The sequence below is a fragment of the Chanodichthys erythropterus genome, chromosome 5 (genome assembly GCF_024489055.1).
Source record: "Chanodichthys erythropterus isolate Z2021 chromosome 5, ASM2448905v1, whole genome shotgun sequence".
NCBI lineage: Eukaryota > Metazoa > Chordata > Actinopteri > Cypriniformes > Xenocyprididae > Chanodichthys > Chanodichthys erythropterus.
This window is the reverse complement of record NC_090225.1, coordinates 13,774,841-13,796,190: the sequence shown is the minus strand read 5'-3', so window position 1 is coordinate 13,796,190 and position 21,350 is coordinate 13,774,841. Positions and strand designations below refer to the sequence as shown.

At 37.3% G+C, this 21,350-nt stretch overlaps 1 protein-coding gene across 1 annotated transcript; it reads left to right on the top strand.

Moving 5' to 3' along the window:
* The first annotated feature begins 1,125 nt into the window (after positions 1–1,125).
* Positions 1,126–17,291, top strand: si:dkey-191g9.5 (rap1 GTPase-GDP dissociation stimulator 1-B). Its single transcript, XM_067385218.1, has 14 exons — positions 1,126–1,138; positions 2,850–2,954; positions 5,998–6,120; positions 7,862–7,987; positions 8,658–8,786; positions 10,443–10,568; positions 10,755–10,898; positions 11,140–11,271; positions 11,381–11,515; positions 12,190–12,315; positions 14,147–14,286; positions 14,370–14,496; positions 15,186–15,314; positions 16,511–17,291. The coding sequence occupies exons 1-14, from the start codon at positions 1,126–1,128 to the stop codon at positions 16,636–16,638; spliced, it is 1,683 nt and encodes a 560-aa protein (XP_067241319.1). The 3' UTR covers positions 16,639–17,291.
* The last annotated feature ends 4,059 nt before the right edge of the window (positions 17,292–21,350 follow it).

The following is a 21,350-nucleotide window of genomic DNA, read 5'->3' as shown; positions in this document are numbered from 1 at the left end:
GTTTATGGGTAGGGAGGGTTAATGTTTTTCTAGGATTGACAAAAAGAGTTGATCCAGGAACATGCCTTACTTGGCAAAATCATGGCGACTGAAGAACAATATCATTGCACAATTTTTTCCAGCTTCTAAACTACTGACAACCAATCAGAATCCATCCAATTTTAAAGCACTCAAGCATTTAATGCGGTAGATGGCATAACTATAGAGTGCTTATAATAAACAGAATGTTATCGTCCATTGGTGTGGATGTATTATTATTCTGTGTGACCAGTCCTTAACCCTTATGCAGTTCCAAACCCTTACGACTTTATTTTTTGCGTGAAAAAAAGCAGCCACCGCAGGCAGAATGTCCATGCACAGCCATCCATGAGCCCCGTCTACTTTCATTATAAAGAAAAACAGCAGCTTGGACATTTTGCTTGGTGACAGTAGGTTTGGAATGACATTAAATTATGAAGAAATTCATTTTTTTGTGTGAACTGCCCCTTTAAATGAGTCTTCCCCACTGAGACAGCCCTGCTAATATCTTGAAAAATAGCTGCCAGACCCCCTGGGCCACAGATCCCAGTGTTCAAATTTCACGTGTGCTCTGTTATAATACCCAAAGATGGAGGGGTAGAACTGCAATGCAAAACACTGAGTGTTGTGTGTCAGCCTCAGTGTCTTCCTCGGGCTAATTGTCAGCTGATGAGCTTTGAGCAGCTTTAGGATTTAGAGTGTATTATGAGGAGGGAGGGAAGGAGGGAGAGGGAGAGAAGAATACTGCCAGAGAGCCGAGGACCGGGGCGGGGAGGATTGCATCGGCGAGAGAGAGAGACACACACACACACTGAAATAATAGGGCATGTGAATTAGCCAAAGTGGATGCAGCGTCACTGAGAGGCGCAGAGTGAAAGTGAGGGAGTGAATGACAGCGAGGGACCGAAGGAATACGCATGTGTGTTCAGCACAAACGGGAAGGGTGAAGAGTGGAGCAGAGGAGAGGAGAGGCTAGGCTGCTTCACTGACTACAGGCAATCTCAGGGCTGGAGCCGTCCATCCTGCCTCGAGGAGGGCTGCCTCTCTAACCACACACCGCCGAGACACGCACGGAGGCTCGGAGGGAGATTCAGAGGACCTGTGGTCATGGCAGACATAGGTGAGTGATTCAAATCTCTTCATTGTAAATCCTATTTGTGATTCTGCTGCAAGTTTTTAACCATAATACGAGGTATAACTTTAAATACATACACCTTCTGCCTCTAAAGGTCACACTTTCTTAGGTTCAGAGCAATCGAATTGAGATTAACCCTCCAGGTGAGCCGAACCCCATTGCTTGAGAGGTGTATCCTCAGCGTGTGGGTGTTAAAATAAAGGCATGCTGGGAGCCAGACACCCAGAGTTAATGAGTATACCCAGTGTATCCTTAACCCCGCCCAGCTCACATACGCACTGCTGCTTTCCATCCCTGCCCTTTACACCTATAATGGAGAGGGCTGATATTTCAGGACATATCTATTGTGCCTATGAATGGATCACAGGGAGTTTGGGGAAGAGAAAGTATATGATAGCCCTCCTCTATGTCTATTTTCACTCTGCTTACCAGGGATTATCAGGGTGATTACTTACAGAAGAGATACAGAATCGTCCCTGTCTCTCTTTCTAGCCCTGTGTGCTTCTTGTGACCATCAAAGTGTGCATCTGCAGATAGTGTTTGACATTTAATGTATTATAGTGCATATCATGTTAGAAAATTTGTGGTGGTTTTATCTGATACACACACACACACACGTATATATACAAATGTTCATGGAGTGAAGAATGTCACAGCAGCTTGAAATTAAATCACACTGACATGTTTGTCCACGGGCATCTTGATTTGGTCTTTAGTAATGAAATCAAAATTGACCCTTCATTGATTTTTTTTATGGAACATTGCTGTGTATGTTTATCCATGCACAATTGTTTTTAATTATGATGTACAGTATGAAAATTGAATGTTTATGAATATTTATGTTAAAATTACATTTAATTGGGAAGATACAGATTTTTATTTTTACAAATGAATGTAACAGTGTTATTAAATTAGTAGTATTTTTAAAGATTAAATGTAAGTGAGCATTAAAGGTAATCTAATTTATATATATATATATATAGGGCAGATGAGCATACACATATAAATAACCAGTAACATCTTAATACTAAATAAATTATTAATATCATAATATAAATCAATTCCTAATATCATAATACAGGCATTCAGTTTACTTCATTATGTTTTTGTATGATAATATGCATGAGAAATACACTGAATTCATTAATAAACTCGAGTATATCTATAGTATAAGCAAAGGGTAGCATGTATAGAGTGAAAAGGAATGGTCCTAGTAGTCAGATAAGTATGATTTGAACCATGCCAATGCAATTCCACTAATGCCAACATAATTTCAAGTCTATTCAAAAGAATATTGTGGTCAATACTGTCAAATGCAGCACTAAGATCCAGTTTCACTAATAGAGAGATACAGCCATGATTGGATGATAAGAGCAAATCATTTGTAACTCTAATGAGAGCAGTCTCAGTGCTATGGTAAGATCTAAATCCTGACTTTAGGCGCAAGTTGTGGTTAGGTTTAGGGTAGGGAGGGTTAATGTTTTAATGCTAATGTTAATATTATCAGTTTACTTCAGTATATTTTTGTATGATAATGTGCTTGGGAAATTCACTGAATTCATGGATAAACTCAATAGTATAACTGGTTATGAATCATCTTGAAAAATGTCTCAGAGACACTATTATATCTGCTTGTTATTTCGAAATGTTGTGCGGTGGTGTTCGTGATGCGGTGACACTCATATTTGTGTTTCAGAATCTCTCAGCGAGGCCCTGAAAGCCATCACTGTGAGCACAGAGCTAGTGGAGGAGGAGCTGAAGCCTCATCTGGATGTTCTGCTTACCCTCCTATTAGATAAGAGTGAGTTTACACCAATGTGCTCATTAACTATCCCTCAATCTATTTATAAATCTCTGTGTATTTGTCAGCCCATCAATCTAAAAATCCATCTTTTCATCCATACCTACATGTATATCTATTGCACCATCCAATCCTGGTACCATGATCCATACGAGAGCCTGTAAACAGCCATGATCACACGTGAAAGTGACGTATGTTGTTGCCAGATGCCCTACTGAGTGAGGGCATCATTTAGCGTCGCAGTCATTACACACTCATCATGCTGTGAACTGCAATTTGCCTCTGCCTTCGTGAAGTCGTATGTGTGCGTGCGTGTGTGTGCGCAGGTGTGTGTGGGAAGACAATCCAATGTAGGGGGCAGCAGAGGGTCAGCTTATCTTCCTGCTAGCAGATTTGGGGCACAAGTAGGAGACAAGTAATCCGCATTTACATTTGAGAGAGGGAGAGAGGGAAGGCGAAGAAGAGAAAGGGTTAATCTCATTAATCTTTCTCTTCTTTTCTCCACTTCACTCCCCATCTTCTGCTCATTCTCACAAATTAGTTTGCACCAGCTGGCCCTTCTTGGCACATTCCTTGTGCTTTTGGATTACAAATGCTAAAATCTAAAAATGGAAAAGCAGCCCCCGCAAAAGAACACAAAGTAGATGTTACCATAGCAGCCAGGCTTCCTCTGACAGCTTGACCTGCCACCGTGGCCCTTGTGGGTATCTTTTTTGAGGAGAACATGCTTTAATGACAGATTTCCTCCTGCTAGCATCTCTGTCTCCAGGGCAGATACTCGTCTACTACTTTGAATTTGAATGTATTACTCAGCCTCACTGTCAGTGCATCTCTGAAGAGCACAGAACAAAACCTGAGGGAGGAGATAAAAGAAAAAGTGAAGCAACAGGATGAGGAAGTCAGGAAGAAGGTGTGGTTTGAAATTGATTTGACATCAGTGAAAAGAAAGAAAGAAGCACAGGGCTTAAAGGGTTAGTTCACCCAAAAATGAAAATAATGTCATTTATTACTCACCCTCATGCCGTTCCACACCCGAAAGACCTTCGTCAGTGAGGCCTGCATCCATTAATGTACTAAAAACATGTTTAAATCGGTTCATGTGAGTACAGTGGTTCAATATTAATATTATAAAGTGACAAGAATATTTTTGGCATGCCAAAAAACAAAATAACCGCTTACAGTGGCATGAAAAAGTATGTGAACCCCTTGCAGAATCTGTGAAAATGAGAATTATTTGAATAAAATAAGAGGGATGATAAAAAATGCATGTTATTTTTTGTTTAGTACTGTCCTGAGTAAGATATTTTACATAAAAGATGTTTGCATTTAGTTCACAAGACAAAACAATAGCTGAATTTATTAAAATAACCCCATTCATAAGTATGTGAACCATTTATTCTCAATACTGTGTGTGGTTACCTGATGATCTACGACTGTTTTTATGTTTTGTGATGGTTGTTCATGAGTCTGAGCTCTGTTCTTCAGAAAATTCCTCCAGCTCCTGCAGATTCATCAGTTTTCAAGCATTTTTGCATATTTGATCCCTTTCCAGCAGTGACTGTAGGATTTTGAGATCTGTGTTTTCACACTGAGGACAATTGAGGGACTCAAACACAACTATTAAAAAAAGTTCAAACATTCACTGATGCTCCAGAAGGAAACACGATGCATTAAGGGGTGTGAAAACTTTTGATCAGGATGAAGATGTCACAATTTTTCTTATTTTGTTTAAATATCATTGTTTTTCATTTAGTACTGCCCTTCGGAACCAGAAGATACTTGCATGTTTCCCGGCAGAAAAATAAAGTACAATTTACCTTGATATTTGAATTCAAAAGTTTTCTGCTCTTAATGCATCGTGTTTCCTTCTGGAGCATCAGTGAATGTTTGAACTTTTTTTAATAGTTGAGTTTGAGTCCCTCAGTTGAACTCAGTGTGAAAACACAGATCTCAAAATCATTCAGTCACTGCTGGAAAGGGTTCATATATGCAAAAATGCTTGAAAACTGATGAATCTGCAGGACCTGGAGGAATTTTCTGAAGAACAGAGCTCAGACTCATGAACAACCATCACAAAACATAAAAACAGTCGTAGATCATCAGGTAACCACACACAGTATTGAGAATAAATGGTTCACATTATGAATGGGGTTATTTTAATAAATTCAGCTATTGTTTTGTCTTGTGAACTAAATGCAAACATCTTTTATGTAAAATATCTTACTCAGTACAGTACTAAACAAAAAATAACATGCATTTTTTATTATCCCTCTTATTTTATTAAAATAATTCTCATTTTCACAGATTCTGCAAGGGGTTCACATACTTTTTCATGCCACTGTATATAGTGATGGCCGATTTCAAAACACTGCTTCATGAAGGTTCGGAGCATTATGAATCTTTTGTGTTTAGTCAGCGCTTCAGAGCGCCAAAGTCACGTGATTTCAGCAGTTTGCCGTTTTTTCACACGCGATCCGAATCGTGATTCGACACAAAAGATTCATAACGCTCCGAAGCTTAATGAAGCAGTGTTTTGAAATCAGCCATCACTATATAAGTTGTTTTTTTTTGTTTTTTTGGCAGACAAAAATATTCTCATTGCTTTATAATATTGATATTGAACCACTGTACTCACAAGAACTGATTTAAATATGTTTTTAGTACATTAATGGATCTTGAGAGAGAAAATGTCATTGCTGGCAATGCAGGCCTCACTGAGCCATCGGATTTCAACAAAAATATCTTAATTTGTGTTCCGAAGATTAACGAAGGATTCACAGGTGTGGAACGTCATGAGGGTGAGTAATAAATGACAGAAACACAGGAAACTGAACTAAACAAGGCTAAACCAAAACAAACACAAAAACCCTGACAATATCCTGTCTGCAAAAACAGAACACATGCCTGTAAAGTATTTTACCCAAATAAACACATGCGTGCATATTTATCTATATGCCCTATACATGTTTGTGTGTATAAGACATTATATAGACATTACAAACTGAAAAGCAAAGAAAATAATCCAATCTCTTTTTATCCCCAGAGAAAGGAACAGCAGAGAAAATAGTGTCCAGTGGTGTTCTGCCCATTCTGACTCAAGTCCTGAGGAAGAAGAGTCCCCTCACCTCTCAGGTCACCTTACTGGTGGCAGAGATGGCCAGAGAAGGTAAATGAGCTTTATTTTAGAGTCTATTACTTACATTGGTGTTTCATCAACTTTAGCCATTTAGCTATCACATTCTTAGAAGCTTTTTATCCTTCATTTATTACTACTTTTGACTTGGTGGTAGCACTTTAAAATAAGGTTTTGTTTGATAACATTATGAACTGACTACATTCGTTAACATGAAATAATGATAAACAATACTTCTACAGCATTTATTAATCTTAATGTTAATTTCTACATTTACTAATACATTATTAAATTCAAACATTGTGTTAGTTAACATTAGTTAATGCACTGTGAACATAAACAATGAACAATTGTATTTTTATTAACTAACATTAAAGGGATAGTTCACCCAAAAATGAAAATTGTATCATCATTTACTCACCCTCAAGTTGTTCCAAACCTGTATGAACTTCTTTGTTCTGCTGAACACAAAAGGAGGTATTTTGTAGAATGTTGGTAACCAAACAGTTGATGGACATTCTATGGAAGTCAATGGAGTCTGTTTGGTTCTTCATCTATTATTAAAATATAAATGATTACTTTAAAAACTTTGATAATCTAAACAAAGTGTGAGATAAACATAAACCAATTCAATATTCATTGTGTGAATATTGCCGAAAGTTCCTGTAGTTGATGAAACGTTCTTTATAGTGGAAAAGAGTTCTTTAAATTGTTCTTCACTAAGAAAAAAGGTTCTTCTAAGAATTGTTCACTAAAATAATTCTTTGGGGAACTCAAAATGGTTCTTCTATGGCAAAACCCTCCTTTTGGAACCTCTGTTTTTAATGCCAAAAGTTGTTTGTGAAGGGTAAGATTAGGGTAATAATTTCCACCTCAAGTAATTATGTTAGTGTGTTAGTAATTATATTAAGCTTAAAGGGATAGTTCACCCAAAAATGAAAATTTGATGTTTATCTGCTTACCCCCAGGGCATCCAAGATGTAGATGACTTCTTTTCTTCAGTCGAACGCAAATTATGATTTTTAACTGCAACCGCTGCCGTCTGTCAGTCAAATAATAGCAGTGATTGGGAACTTGAACAATAAGAGTCGAAAAAACTTCCATAGACAAATCAAAATTAAAACCTGCGGCTCGTGACGGCACATTGATGTCCTAAGACACGAAACGAACGGTTTATGCGAGAAACCGAACATTATTTATATAATTTTTTACCTCTAATACACCAATATGTCCAACTTCGTTCAGCTTCCGGCTAGTGAGGTCTGATCGCGCTCTGACAACGGAAGTGATGTCTCGCGCTCATTGAAGTATATGGGCGAGACATCACTTCCGTCATCACAACACGTTTTTTGACCTCACTAACAGGAAGCTGAACGAAGTTGGACATAGTGGTGTATTAGAGGTAAAAATTATATAAATAATGTTCGGTTTTATCGCACAAACCGATCGTTTCGTCTCTTAGGACATTAATGTGTCGTCACGAGCCGCAGGTTTTAATTTTGATTTGTCTATGGAAGTTTTATTTACTGTTATAGTTAAAGTTCCCAATCACTGCTATTATTTGACTGACAGACGGCAGCGGTTGCAGTTAAAAATCATAATTTGCGTTCGACTGAAGAAAAAAAGTCACCTACATCTTGGATGCACTGGGGGTAAGCAGATAAACATCAAATTTTCATTTTTGGGTGAACTATCCCTTTAATAGAATAAGAAGTTCAATAGAAAGCGATGTGAGGTATGTAAAACATGACGTTTGTGTGTATTTGTGTGTTAGCTGCTGTGAGGGAGCGGTGTATTGAAGCAGGTCTGGTGACCGTATTAGTGCCTTTACTGAAAAGCACAGACCAGGACCAGCTGCTGCACACGGGCCGTGCAATTGGACGGATCTGCTTTGAAAATGGTGAGTGAAACTGAATTAACAGTTGGCCGTTTAAAGTCAAGATTGCTTGGGTGCATTAAAAGTAGCAGCGAAGATGTGTCTCCAGTTGGTCCCGCAATTCCATTCAGCTTCTCTGCTTCGGTTCTAACACATTTTTCATTCTCAACACAGAGTTTCATTTGAAATATAAATGCCAGGATCGTGATCGTCTATCCTTCAACTTCTTGAACCTGTAGTCCTTCTGGTATTATGGTTCAGTGATCCGCATCTGGTTTAAAGACGTCTTGTGTGGAGGGATTCTTTGATCTTTTCTAAGTCCTTGGATTGACTTTCTCTTTTGTCAACATCTCCTGGCCTAGTTTTCTCTGCTTTTGTACTGAAACAGAAGTTTCTTCATATTTCATATTCAAAAGGCTGCTTGTTGCTGTCCCCCAGGTTGGTTATGCAATTTGCAAGTAAAAACTTCCTAGCTAACAAGACACTTTAAATAAAATGTATATTCTGTTCTTGTTTTGTTGAGGCTTGGCTTGCGACAACCTGTTCATGCTGAGCATTCATTACACAGTCAGAATAGAATAAATCACCATTCATTCTCTGTGCTTTTCTCTTCATGATTATTCTCAATGCCCATTCCTCTCTTGGCTGTCTGTCCCTGTGCGCCCACTCACCCATCCGCCTCTCTCTCTCTCAGCTGCTCAGCAGACGCAGCTGGTGGAGAATGGAGTAATCCCTAGGCTGGTGGCCATAATGCAGCAGTATCCTGAGAATGACCCGCTGGTGAATGTCTGCCTGCTGGCACTCTGCAACCTTGCTGATGTGGGTAAGACAAAAATAGAGAGCAGGGAAGCTCTAAAATCATATATTACAAAAACACTGGCTGACTGGACATTGTCACACTTAGTAGGGAATGGATACATCGTTTTTTTTACTTATGTTTTTTGTTTTTTTTTCTTTTCATAGTCATTAGACTACATGGCCTAAAATTATGGGCTTTCTTTCTTTCTTTCTTTCTTTCTTTCTTTCTTTCTTTCTTTCTTTCTTTCTTTCTTTCTTTCTTTCTTTCTTTCTTTCTTTCTTTCTTTCTTTCTTTCTTTCTTTCTTTCTTTCTTTCTTTCTTTCTTTCTTTCTTTCTTTCTTTCTTTTCTTTCAATATATGACCAGTGTTGATATTCTGGACTATAATTTTTATGTTATTAGATTATAATTTTTTTGTCATAACCAATAAATGACCAATGTTTAAATTCTATATTATTTTGTTGGAAAAAAATAAAAATAAATCTCTAAAAAAAACAAAAACTAAAATACAGGTGAATTTAAGCATCACAACAAAGTAATGTACAGTATGATACATGGATATTCCTTTTAAGATTTTCTAAAGTGTCATTACATTTTTCACTTATTTATTAACTTTAAGATTAACTTGTGAGTGAGTGTTAGATGAGAGTAAAGTTAATTTAAACTTAAAGGATTAGTTCACTTTCTAATTAAAATTTCCTGATAATTTACTCACCCCCATGTCATCCAAGATGTTCATGTCTTTCTTTCTTCAGTCGAAAAGAAATTAAGGTTTTTGATGAAAACATTCCAGGATTTTTCTCCATATAGTGGACTTCAGTGGAGCCCAAATGGTTGAAGGTCAAAATGACAGTTTACAGAGATTCCAGATGAGAAATAAGGATCTTATCTAGAGAAACCTTCGCTCATTTTCTAATTTTTTTTTTTTTAATTTTACACATTTTAACCATAAATGCTCATCTTGAACTAGCTCTCTTCTTCTTCTCTATTAGAATTCCAGCAGTGTAGACAGTGCTAACTGTATTACTGCCCTCCACAGGTCAAAGTTTGAACTAAATTGTCATATACAATATTCTAGTGCAAGTATATAACATTTAGTTCAAACTTTGACCTGTGGAATGCAGTAATACACTTAGCAGTGTCTACACTGCTGGAATTCAAATAGAGAAGAAGGAGAAGAGAGCTAGTTCAAGATGAGCATTTATTGTTAAAACTTATATAATTTATTTATTTTTTAAGAAAATGAGTGATTGTTTCTCTAGATAAGACCTTATTCCTTGTCTGGTATCATGTAGGATGCTTTGAAGCTGCAATGAAACTGTAATTTTGACCTTCAACCATTAAGGCTCCATTGAAGTCCACTATATGGAGAAAAATCCTGGAATGTTTTCATCAAAAACCTTAATTTCTTTTCGACTGAAGAAAGAAGGATATGAACATCTTGGATGACATGGGGGTGAGTAAATTATCAGGAAATTTTCATTAGAAAGTGAACTAATCCTTTAAAAATAGGGAAAATGAACATGCCAATAATATGTTGTGCATCCATAGCGCTCTTTTTATAGCCATCCCTTTCTCAGTTACTCTTATTTAAAGAACTGTTCAGGTATTTTTCCTCATAATATCTCTAACATGTATATAAGATCTAGTGATTAATTGTGAGGTATGTCACTGTGTTCAGATGCTGCACGAGAGGCTCTGGCAGAAGTGGGTGTGGCGGAGGTTTTGACCTATCAGTTAAAGCGGGCACCGGATGCAGAACGCCGGCATCTCATACTAGAGGTTCTTGGGTCACTAGGAGAGAGTGGTGAGCCGCATATTCAAACCAGGTCCATACGTGAGCCTGGATCGTATAAAACATTAATTGTACTGTGTACTTTGGTTGAAATGTGATCTGTCTTGTGCCTCAGTCACAATGTCTAGAAGTGAACTAAAAATGGACTTGTGTGTGTCCTTGCAAATCCCTGAGTGACCTCATGTTCATGTCTCATAGATGCTCTGAAACTACAGTTTGTGGAAGCAGGCGTGCCCGAGGCTCTCTCTGAAATGATTCGAACTCTTCAGGGTGGCTCTGACACACATGACCTCTGCAGCATCAAAGTGGCGTCAAACCTCATAGTCTCCCTCCTATTGGGAGGTATGGCTCTCCATTAATTCACCCCCACTGTTGTTATCATTAACTAAAACTGTTAAAATTTAAACTTTTAAAAATATTTTAGACTATCACCAGTAACAGACTGTCATGAAATATGCAAACAATGCATTGCAAGAAGGGTACTATTCTGTTTTAGGTTATATACCTTGCTTTATTAAACAAAATGGATGGATGACTGATTTATTTAATTTAGTTATTTTCTAGCATATGCCTTCTGTTACAGATGAATCAATGCAGAAGTGTTTTGGAGAAGGGACAGGGATGGTGTATCAGGATGTTCTCTCCTGGCTGCAGTCATCAAACACTGAGCTGCAGTTGTCAGGAGCTCTGGCCATTGCTAACTTTGCCAGAAATGGTGAGGAGATGAATTATGGATTTTTTAGTGAGGGTTTTGTGTGAATCACTCCAACTTTCTCAAGTATATCAGATTTATAAGAATAGTTGCCTTTCTTTTTTGCTCTTAGACAGCAACTGTGTGAAGATGTTGGAATTAGGAGTTGTTCCTCATATTCTGGACCTGTTGGAGCAACATGTATCAGAGGGAGATGTATCTGTGCAGCACGCTGGCCTCAGTGCACTTAGAAATCTCGCCATTCCAGGTTCTTCAGTTCTGTTCTTTTCCATGTAATTCAATATAATCAAGATGCTTTCTGTAAATACATACAGTATTTGAGAATCATTTTTGAGTTTCCTGAAAAGAACAGCATGGTTGAACAGCAGTGTGTTTTGCACACTGATGCCAAGGATGGGGTGCTGGTATGTTTCAGATTGGTGGAAACCATCCAAAATACACATTTAAGTGTTTATTTTATCTATTTGCCTCCCTCAATTTCAATTACAATACATATATTTAAAGACAGTTTTCTCAGAAAACTGTTTTTAAATATATGTATTGTAATTGAAATTTAGGGGGGGGGGGGGTGAAATCAATGAATCAATTCTGAAAAAAAATATCCAAAATTCTCTCTGTAAAATCCTTTAACTAATGTCAACAACATGAAATCATTTTGAACCTGGCCTATCTAATGCTCAGACTTTTGTCCTGGAAATTTATGCAAATTAGTGCATATTTAAATAGATAATGCCACATTTCCATATTTAAGCATACAATTTTAGAAAAAATGTAGTACAAAACAATTTACATATCATACTGTGATTAATCAACTGGGGCAGTATGTGGAAGTAAGTCTTGCCTTATCCAGCTACCACAATCAGTCTAAGTTTCAGCTTTGCTCTGTCATCTCATCTTTCTCTCTCTGTTCCCCTGATGTAGCCTCCAATAAGGTGCGCATGTTGGAGGATGGAGTCACAGAAAGGATCAGGACCCTTCTGCGCTCTGACATGCCCCCAGTCCAGTTTAAACTGCTGGGCACTTTGCGCATGATGGTGGACGGCCAAGGTAACGAGTCAAGAAAACTGTATATATGCGAATTTTTGGGTCACAGATTAAATAGACTAGTTTGCAGTTGGTTAAAGGGGAGCTATAATACCCCTTTTTTAGTCTCTGGCGTCAGAATGTGTCTGTGAAGTTTCAGCTCAAAATACCCCCCAGATCATTTATTATAGCTTGTCAAATTTGCCCCTATTTGGGTGTGAGCAAAAACACACAGTTTTTGTGTGTGTCCCTTTAAATGCAAATGAGTTGCTGCTCAGGCCCGCTTTCCAGAAGAGGGTGGAGCTTTAACAGCTCGCGCTTTGGTTGCTCAACAACAACAAAGCAGGAGAATGTCACGCACAGCCAAAATGACGATTGTCAGTAATGGTGTTCAGCCTTACATTGTTCAAACCGAAGGCGGACACTGGTAAAGAGACTCAGGAAGAACTTACAACTTATGGAATGCATCTGGATGTTTCTGAATACGTGGATAAATGGTTAGTGTAGTTGCTGTGGAGTTAATTCAACTCATCAACTACCATATTCCATCATGTTAATCTTTTGTGCAAATTCAGCATTGAAATGACGGTTGGTAACAGCACTCTTCTACAACAACTCTTCCTCTTCTCTAAATCAGCCCAACATAGCCTCGCCCCCTTTGTTGCCTGTTCTCGGGGGCAGGGTTTTTGTAAATTTTAGGGTTAGTGATGTCACTAACCCGAGAACAAGCTTTTTGTAGTCCCTACCAGCACATTTGTTGTAGTCCTTAAACAGAGAAATCTTCAAAAAACAAATTTTTGGCATTGAACTTTGAGCGTCGTAACTTTGCAGATGTTGTTTATGCTCTAACAGCAACATTATACACTAACTAAAGTTAAAAAAGTGAAATTGTAATCAACCACTCCTTTAAAATATTCCTGTAGTTTAAACATGGTCCCAGCTAACAAAAATCTGTTCTAAAAAATGTTTTGCTAACATTCCCATTAAGTTATGAAAACGTTATTTCTGAATGTTCTCTGAACGTTCAGTTTTTTAAATGTTTTAAAAACATTTTTTTCTTGGTTATGTGGGAACATTTATAATTTTGCAAACATTGTAGGAAGGTTACTTTTGAATGTTCTCTGAAACATTTCAGAAAACATTTCAGAAAATACATTCCACGAACAATGTATAATTAATATTTTTGTTAACTTCTATAACTGGAATAATGTTTGTTCAAAACTTTTAGAGAACCTTGCCAGAACGTTAGACAAAGGTCATGGGTTTGATATATTGAATACAATGTCACTTTTGAGAAAAATGACTCTTAAATGCATACAATGTATAGACTGAATAAGTGTGACAGTCCTGGTGGTAGTAAAAAAGGACATTAATTTGGCCGTTGAAGAGGAGGACATGACAACGGACAGGATGTAATTTTTAGACAAAAGCTTTGCTAAACTATACAATTACCTGCCAAATGACTATAATGGCTGATGCATTAACAATTCTCCTTACAACTTTAAACTGTTGTTCAAATGTAGGGAACATAGAGGCTGTAATTTCCAGCCCTTCAGTAAAGTGTGTTATTTTAGAGGGAGCCCTTAGACACCTCAGTATGCAGACAATAGGCCTGCAAGGGCTTTGACACACTAATTTATTGTCTGCACTCCAGTGATTATCTCCCTTGACAAAAGTGATCTGAGTAACTAAATATGGAGGTAAACAAACCTTAAAGTGCTCCCACAGTATCTCTTTTAAATTTGTATTTAATTTGTTTTTAATAAAAATCTCAATAAATGAATTGACAGTTATTTTTGGTATGTTTTCTCTCTTCATTTCTACTGTACTTCTCCCCCCCCCCACCTTCTCATAGAGGAAGCAGCTTCAGTTTTAGGGAAGGATGAAGCTCTGTTAGCACGAGTCATGGAGTGGTGCGAGGCTAAAGATCATGCTGGTGTCAGAGGCGAGGCCAATCGCCTTTTAGCAGCTCTCATAAGACACAGCCGAAACCCTGTGAGTTTTAGACACACACAGTATGTGTAACTATAGTCATTGGGGCTGTTTATCTAAAATATCACCCTCTCTTTTCTTTAAAGGAAGTCATCCAAACTGTCATTAAAGCAGATGGAGTCCAACATCTCATCTCAATGGCAACCAGCGAGCACGTCATCATGCAGAATGAGGCTTTAGTTGCTTTGGCCATTGCCTCTGCAATAGACATTGGTAAGACTATGGTTTTGTCCCAAATGACATACTATATACTATGCACTATTCATACTAGTGTGTACATTTTAAGAGGTTATTTTCTCATCCAACATTGGAGTCTAATAACCTAACATTCCTAACAGTCTAACATTCCATACTTCTACTGTACTCGAAATCTCCCCTTTACCCACGTTCACATTATATCACATTTTATTTTGACAGTTTACTCAAATACTAACACCTGGAAAAATTGTTCTGAAAGTGAGTCCAATGATATGGTAATAGTTGTGGTTTGGGCTCTGCTATTATTTTACATTTACAATGATTTTTAAAACTATATCTTTTATAGTTATCAACCGTGGTGTGAACAGGCCTTGACAGTCTTTAGGCCAATTCACACTGCACTGACAGACACATTATCAGGTTTCGTCGGGTCAGTGTGTTACCCCTGTCGGCGTCTGTTAGCTTTGTTCGCCGCTTGTTTTTGCCAATTGAGCATGTTGAATCTCTGTTTGTCGGGTCGTGGGATGTCTGAGAAGTGATGTACTGTAATCAGGCGATTGTCCATGTTGGTCGGCGTCTGTCTGTCCAGTGTGAATTGGCCTTTTTGCTTGTGGGTTGGTCACTGAACACTTTGTATTACATGGTGCTATCATGCATACCATCTCTAATCTTGGTATACGCATGCCGCTTTCTCTTCTGTGCAGAGGCGGTACAAGAACCATTTCTGGATGCAGATCTCCTCCCCACCTTGCAGAAGATGCTAGATGACCCTGTTGTGGCCGTGGAGGTCAAATTCAGTGCTTTAGGCCTCATCTGCAGCCTTGCCAACTCCAGTCAGTACCACAAAATGAACACACTGTGGAAAGGGCAAAGAATAGTTTGAACTCAGTGCCAGAGTCTTGTATTAGAGTAGAGCTCTAATAATCGCTGTGAAGATTGAAATGACAAGATATGAAGATTGATTGATTGATTGATTGATTGACTGACTGATTGATTGGTCGATTGGTCAATTGATTGATTGATTGATTGGTCAATTGATTGATTGATTGATTGATTGATTGATTGATCGATCGATTGATTGATTGATTGATGTAATTTCAGTCAGACCAGAGTCTAAAATTTTTCTTGCGTGACAGTATGCTCATTCACAATAATTACCCATAAATCCCCAAACCCTGACAATCACCAGTCCACAATAGAATACAGTACAATCAACAATACTATCTCATAGAAACAAAATAACAGAGACACATAGTTGCTATTACTGTATGTTTGATTTATGTACCCTATTCAATTCCAACACAGCTTGATGTACAAAATAATGTTTTAGTCTGACTTGATTCTATCTCGAAACCTTATACTGCTGATTAGATAGTAAGAGTACAAATTCATAATGCAGTACATGATTTAGTTCCAAGACAATATTATTAACCTACCTCAGGATTGCCAGGTCTGTGCAATAAAAGTAGCCATTTGGGGGTGGAAATCGACCCATGGAAAAAAAATTACCCTGCGGCAACAAAGTAAAAGTAGCCCAATTATGCAGGAAAACTGCAGACTTGGCAACACTGACCAACCTTAAGCGATTGTTATAATAGGAAAATTCATAGACTTTTTCAACCTACAATTTTAGAATTTTTTTTTAATTGATACAACAACTTTGTTTTTAAACTAACAGACAAGCTCATATACCATATGGAATTACAATACTGTAGGACACTCATAATCACAGACATAAAAAATAATAAAATAATCTTTTCTCATTTCAAAAGACCTGAGACGGAGAAGGAAGTATATTCTCCACATTGTCTTTTTACAGATGCTATCTATATGGTCCTTCTAAGATATGTTGTTATCTCTCATTTCTCTTAGGTACTTATATGTCTCTACCTAACTGATTTTTTTGTTGTTGTTGTTGTTGTTATTGGGTTTTACAACAGGCATACAATATAGAAAGCCCTGTTTTGAACTAAACTGTATCTTCCTATTTACCTCTCCTCATCATTTGCCTTCTCTTTCTCTCCTACAGGCATGTTAAGGGAGCAGATAACATCTCTAAACCTGAGGGATACCCTGTCCAAACTGTCCAATCACACCAGCACAAAGCTCGCTAAGCAGGCCGACACGGTGATGGCTGTTCTTTCTGAAACTGCCTAGACTGGCATATCTTGCATAGTCATCCTTAAGGGGCTATTTCTAGACAGTTCATTCCCAAAAGGACAGTAAGACAAAAAAAGTTACACTATCTAGCTTGGCATATAGTCAGACCAAAGCAATATAAATTTACCCCAACCACTTTGGTGAAAGTTGGTGCGAATTCATCATCTAAAGTAAGAAGTCAGTTTGTCCATGATAGATGTCATTTGTTGTCAGCTATCCCAGGGACAGGAACACTTGGGAGACAGTCTATCCATCAGACATCAGTAATGAACCTGCTGCCCTCCTAAACAAGAAACAGAAACAACTCTAAATTCATGAGGAGTGTTCAGTGGAAAATAACTTCGTAAATATCTGCATATAAACATGCAATTATATTCTCCATGGACTTCCATTGTATGAGCACTAGATCTAGCAAAGCAGCTGTATCTATCTATGAGCTTGCTGTCTGTCCATGGAAATGAATTAATAACAAACATTTAATTTTATGTTGCACACTGCTGTTAATATGTTATATTTGTCTTGTGGTTACTTTTATCAGAGTATGTTAACACTACTGATTGATATTTCATCTTAAAGTTATAAAATGTGGAATGAAAAAAAAGGTTAGAAAAGAGTATGTTTCGGGTTGTAACATCTATTTTCATATCATAGCTGGCCTTACTACTTTAGTTTTCTTCTGTAGGGCTTTTTAATGCAGATTCTTTGATCATGTTGATCATTTATTTCTAGCTAGCCATGAGCACAAACCTGAATCTCCATATCGTGAAAGCAATAGCCAGAAACATATCAAGAACAGTTCTTGAGCTTCCTAAGTCTAAATAAAAAAAAAAAAAACAATCGTCATTGATACCTCTAGCAGTGTTGTGTAAATGCTGTTGTTGTGTTTGCATCTTTGTATTCATGTCTTAAAAACTCGCTCAGTTTTGGTCAGGGTCAGACGGTCGACAAAACAGAACATTTTAGTGACTGCTGTGTCAGGGGAAGTAATGTTTTGAACTGTGTCTATGAGTATGTAGCCTGTATATTTCCCTGAGACAAATGGCCTGAGGGCAATGACAGAATTTTCAGATTTAACAAGCTGAATGTGTGAGGTTGCTGGGATATGGCCAATTAGAAGGCTTCATGCAGCATTGAAGATCACCAGGCTTTTCACAGCTTGAGAAATAGCACAATATCCATCCGTCCTTCATAGCTGCTGCGCTAATGGGTGTTGATTACATTTTTAAATAAATAGACTATTTTTGTGTGTAAAGTGTACGGTTCACCAGAACAGCTTGTTTCTGGCAATAAAGTGGAAATACAGCAGAGAATGCCTGGTTTTATTTATATCATGATGTTTAGACAGACACACACAATTTTAACAATGATAATAATAAGATTCCTGAGCTAAAGGACCATATGTCACTGAAAACTGGAGTAAAAAGTTACACTTTCAAATATATAAAAATAGAAAACAGTTATTTAAAATTGTAAAAATATTTCACAATATCTCTGTTTTTACAGTTTTTTTTTTTTTTTTTTATCAAATTAATGCAGCCTTGATAAGCATAAGAGACTTCTTTCACAAACATTAAAAAAAAAAATAAATAAATAAAAATACCGACCCCACTTTTTAAATGCTGCAAACTGCAAATGTACACTGCCCGGCCAAAAAAAAAAAGTCACTGTTTGGATTTTAATAGGAAAATACTTAAGAATCTATTAATGGATCATTATTACAGTGATTATGTTTCTAGCATGTTATATGTTTGGCAACGGTTCTTTGAACCCTTAAAGATGGAGTGTGTAGCTTTTCATTTCTTAAACAACCCTGTATGAAGACACATTATGGCCATATACCAGGATGACAATGTCAAGATTCCCCAGGGTTAAAATTGTGAAAGAATGGTTTAGAGAGCATGAAGAATAATTTTCACACATGAATTGGCACCTCTGAGTCCAGACCTTAATTTCATTGAAAGTCTTTGGGATGTGCTGGAGTAGACTTTACAGAGTGCTCACCTCTTGCATTGTCAATAGAAGATCTTGACCAAAAATTGATGCACCTCTTGATGGAAATAACATCACAACATTTGTTTCGATCGAGAGGTGCATCATTTTTTGGTCAAGATCTTGTATTGACAATGCAAGAGGTGAGCACTCTGTAAAATCTCCTTCAGCACATCCCAAAATCTTACACTGAGGTTAAGGTCAGTGCCAATTCATGTGTGAAAATGATTATTCATGCTCTCTGAACCATTCTTTCACAATTTGAGCCTGATGAAGCTTGACATTGTCATCCTGGAATATGGCCATGATACATCTTAATATGTGGTTGTTTAAGAAATGAAAAGCTACACACTCCATATTTTAGGGTTCAATGAACCGTTGCCAAACATATAACATGCTAGAAAAATAATAATCACTGTAATAATGATCCATCCCAAGACACTTAAGTATTTGCCTAATATTTTTGGAGCGCCAAAAAAATCCCCAACTAAACAACAACTTATATAGTGATGGTCGATTTCAAAACACTGCTTTATGAAGCATCGGAGCATAAATGAATCAGTGTGTCGAATATGCTGTTCGAAGCGCAAAAGTCACGTGATTTCAGCCGTTGGCAGTTTGACACGCGATCTGAATAATGATTAGACACACCGATTTATGCGCCGATGCTTCATGAAGCAGTGTTTTGAAATCGGCCATCACTAAATAAGTCGTTATTTTGTATTATTTGCGCTCCAAAAATATTCTCGTCACTTTATAATATTAATATTGAACCACTGTACTCACATGAACTGATTTAAATATGTTTTTAGTACATTAATGGATCTTGAGAGAGGAAGTGTCATTGCTCCCTATGGAGGCCTCACGGAGCTATCGGATTTCAACTAAAAAATCTTAATTTGTGTTCTGAAGATTAACAAAGGTCATACGGGTGTGGAACGGCATGGGGGTAAGTAATAAATTACAGAATTTTCATTTTTGGGTAACGTTAAACTAATAAGGCCCATAAAGCGGAAGTCCTCTAAATGACCACTAGATGGAGACAACTGAAACACTACTTGACCAGAAGGAATGCTTTCATTGCAGATTTCAGTGAGTAATACTTGTTTGTCAGCACAGCTCTTTTCAGTGGCCTCAGAGAGCAACCCTTCATTATCTTAATAAAGAAAAAGCTGAGAAACCAGTTCAGTAAGTATCTATTTGCAGTCTAATTTTATGCCAATTACCATCTACAATCTGATTATTTGTCAGTCATGGTAACCTAATATTTTAATTAACTTGTGTAATGAAGTCAGAGTACCAATTACACTTTTTTTTTTTTTGGCCTTTGTTAAAGCTCTGTTTGATGTATATAAATTGTGTAACGAACATTCTGACAGTTAGGTAAGGCCAGGCTGTTGATTCATGTGACAAATGATTATGACAGCTGAGATAACCCCTATCTTTGAGGTTTTGTGTACATGTTTGCATTAAACAAACGCTGGGCATGTTTTGCAGGACAGGGCATGTTTTGTCGAGTGAAACATATGGGTAGTCTCTGCAGGAGTTTGGTACAAGAGGCCACATGCCCAGAGTTCATCCACTCTCATCTGTCCCTATTACACAAGCCACAGCACCCAGCCGAGCCTAATCAGTGTGTTCCTCCATCATCCACTGAGTGGACCTCCACCTTCTACATCACAACAATAGCTCAATAAATAACCACCAGGAGGAAATCACAGGTGAGTCAGTACATTTTCATGTACACATCATATACACTTTAATATATTTGAGCTTACAAATGTTGAAGATGTGAATCTTTTTCACTATAAGAGAATGCTCAAAGTAAAGATACAGTGCCTTTTTAAATAAACATTTAAACCTATTCATTATAAAATACATACCCCAACTGCAATATTTAACATATATACTTTTTTATTTTTCTAATTAATTTTCATCCTGTTGGCATACTGTTTATTTTCCTGAATAATAGAGTTTAAGTGCCTGTTTTTTACTAAAGCATATTTCTGCATTTACAGACATACTTTAAATTGCAACACAGGCATATTCCTATTTTAAAATGTACAGAACCATAGGCTACTGCTTGAAAGAAATTACCAGGTAGCTCAAGTAAAAAAGACTAAAAATACTGTTTCTTAACCTCAAAAATGAGGTATCTACCACCATCTGAGATGAACATGCTGATTTATATTCATTGAAGGAAGACAGCTGGGCTGGTTTTCCTCTCCCTGTGTCAAGATTCATTAGAGAACTGGAGCTGTGATGCTCATGTTACGGTTGTAATCTGGCATGGCTATATCTAAATCACTACAGCTACACAAACACTCGAAACCACACAGAACAGGTTTGAATGAACACTGCGCTGCTCCTTTAAAGGATGCTACAAAGATTATAATGTCAAAATCTTTGTATATCAGCAAGTTCATGCTATGTCTTTAATCTACAACTTAATCGATGCTTTCTGTTGTGGAACATTACAGCTTGACCTCTACAGATTACAGATCATCCAGAGGTTAATCTGCTGATCCTTCAGCGTTATCAACTTCTACAAGAAAGCGAAATGATGAAGAGGAGAGAAAAAACAAAAAAAGGGTGCTCTGATCTTTGGTTATGGATGTGCACATCAAATCTCCATTGGTGTTATGAAAAATTTACGGCTTCCATAATCTCTTGCAAAGTGGCAATGATGTATCATGGCATTAGTCTTCTTTATATTTGTG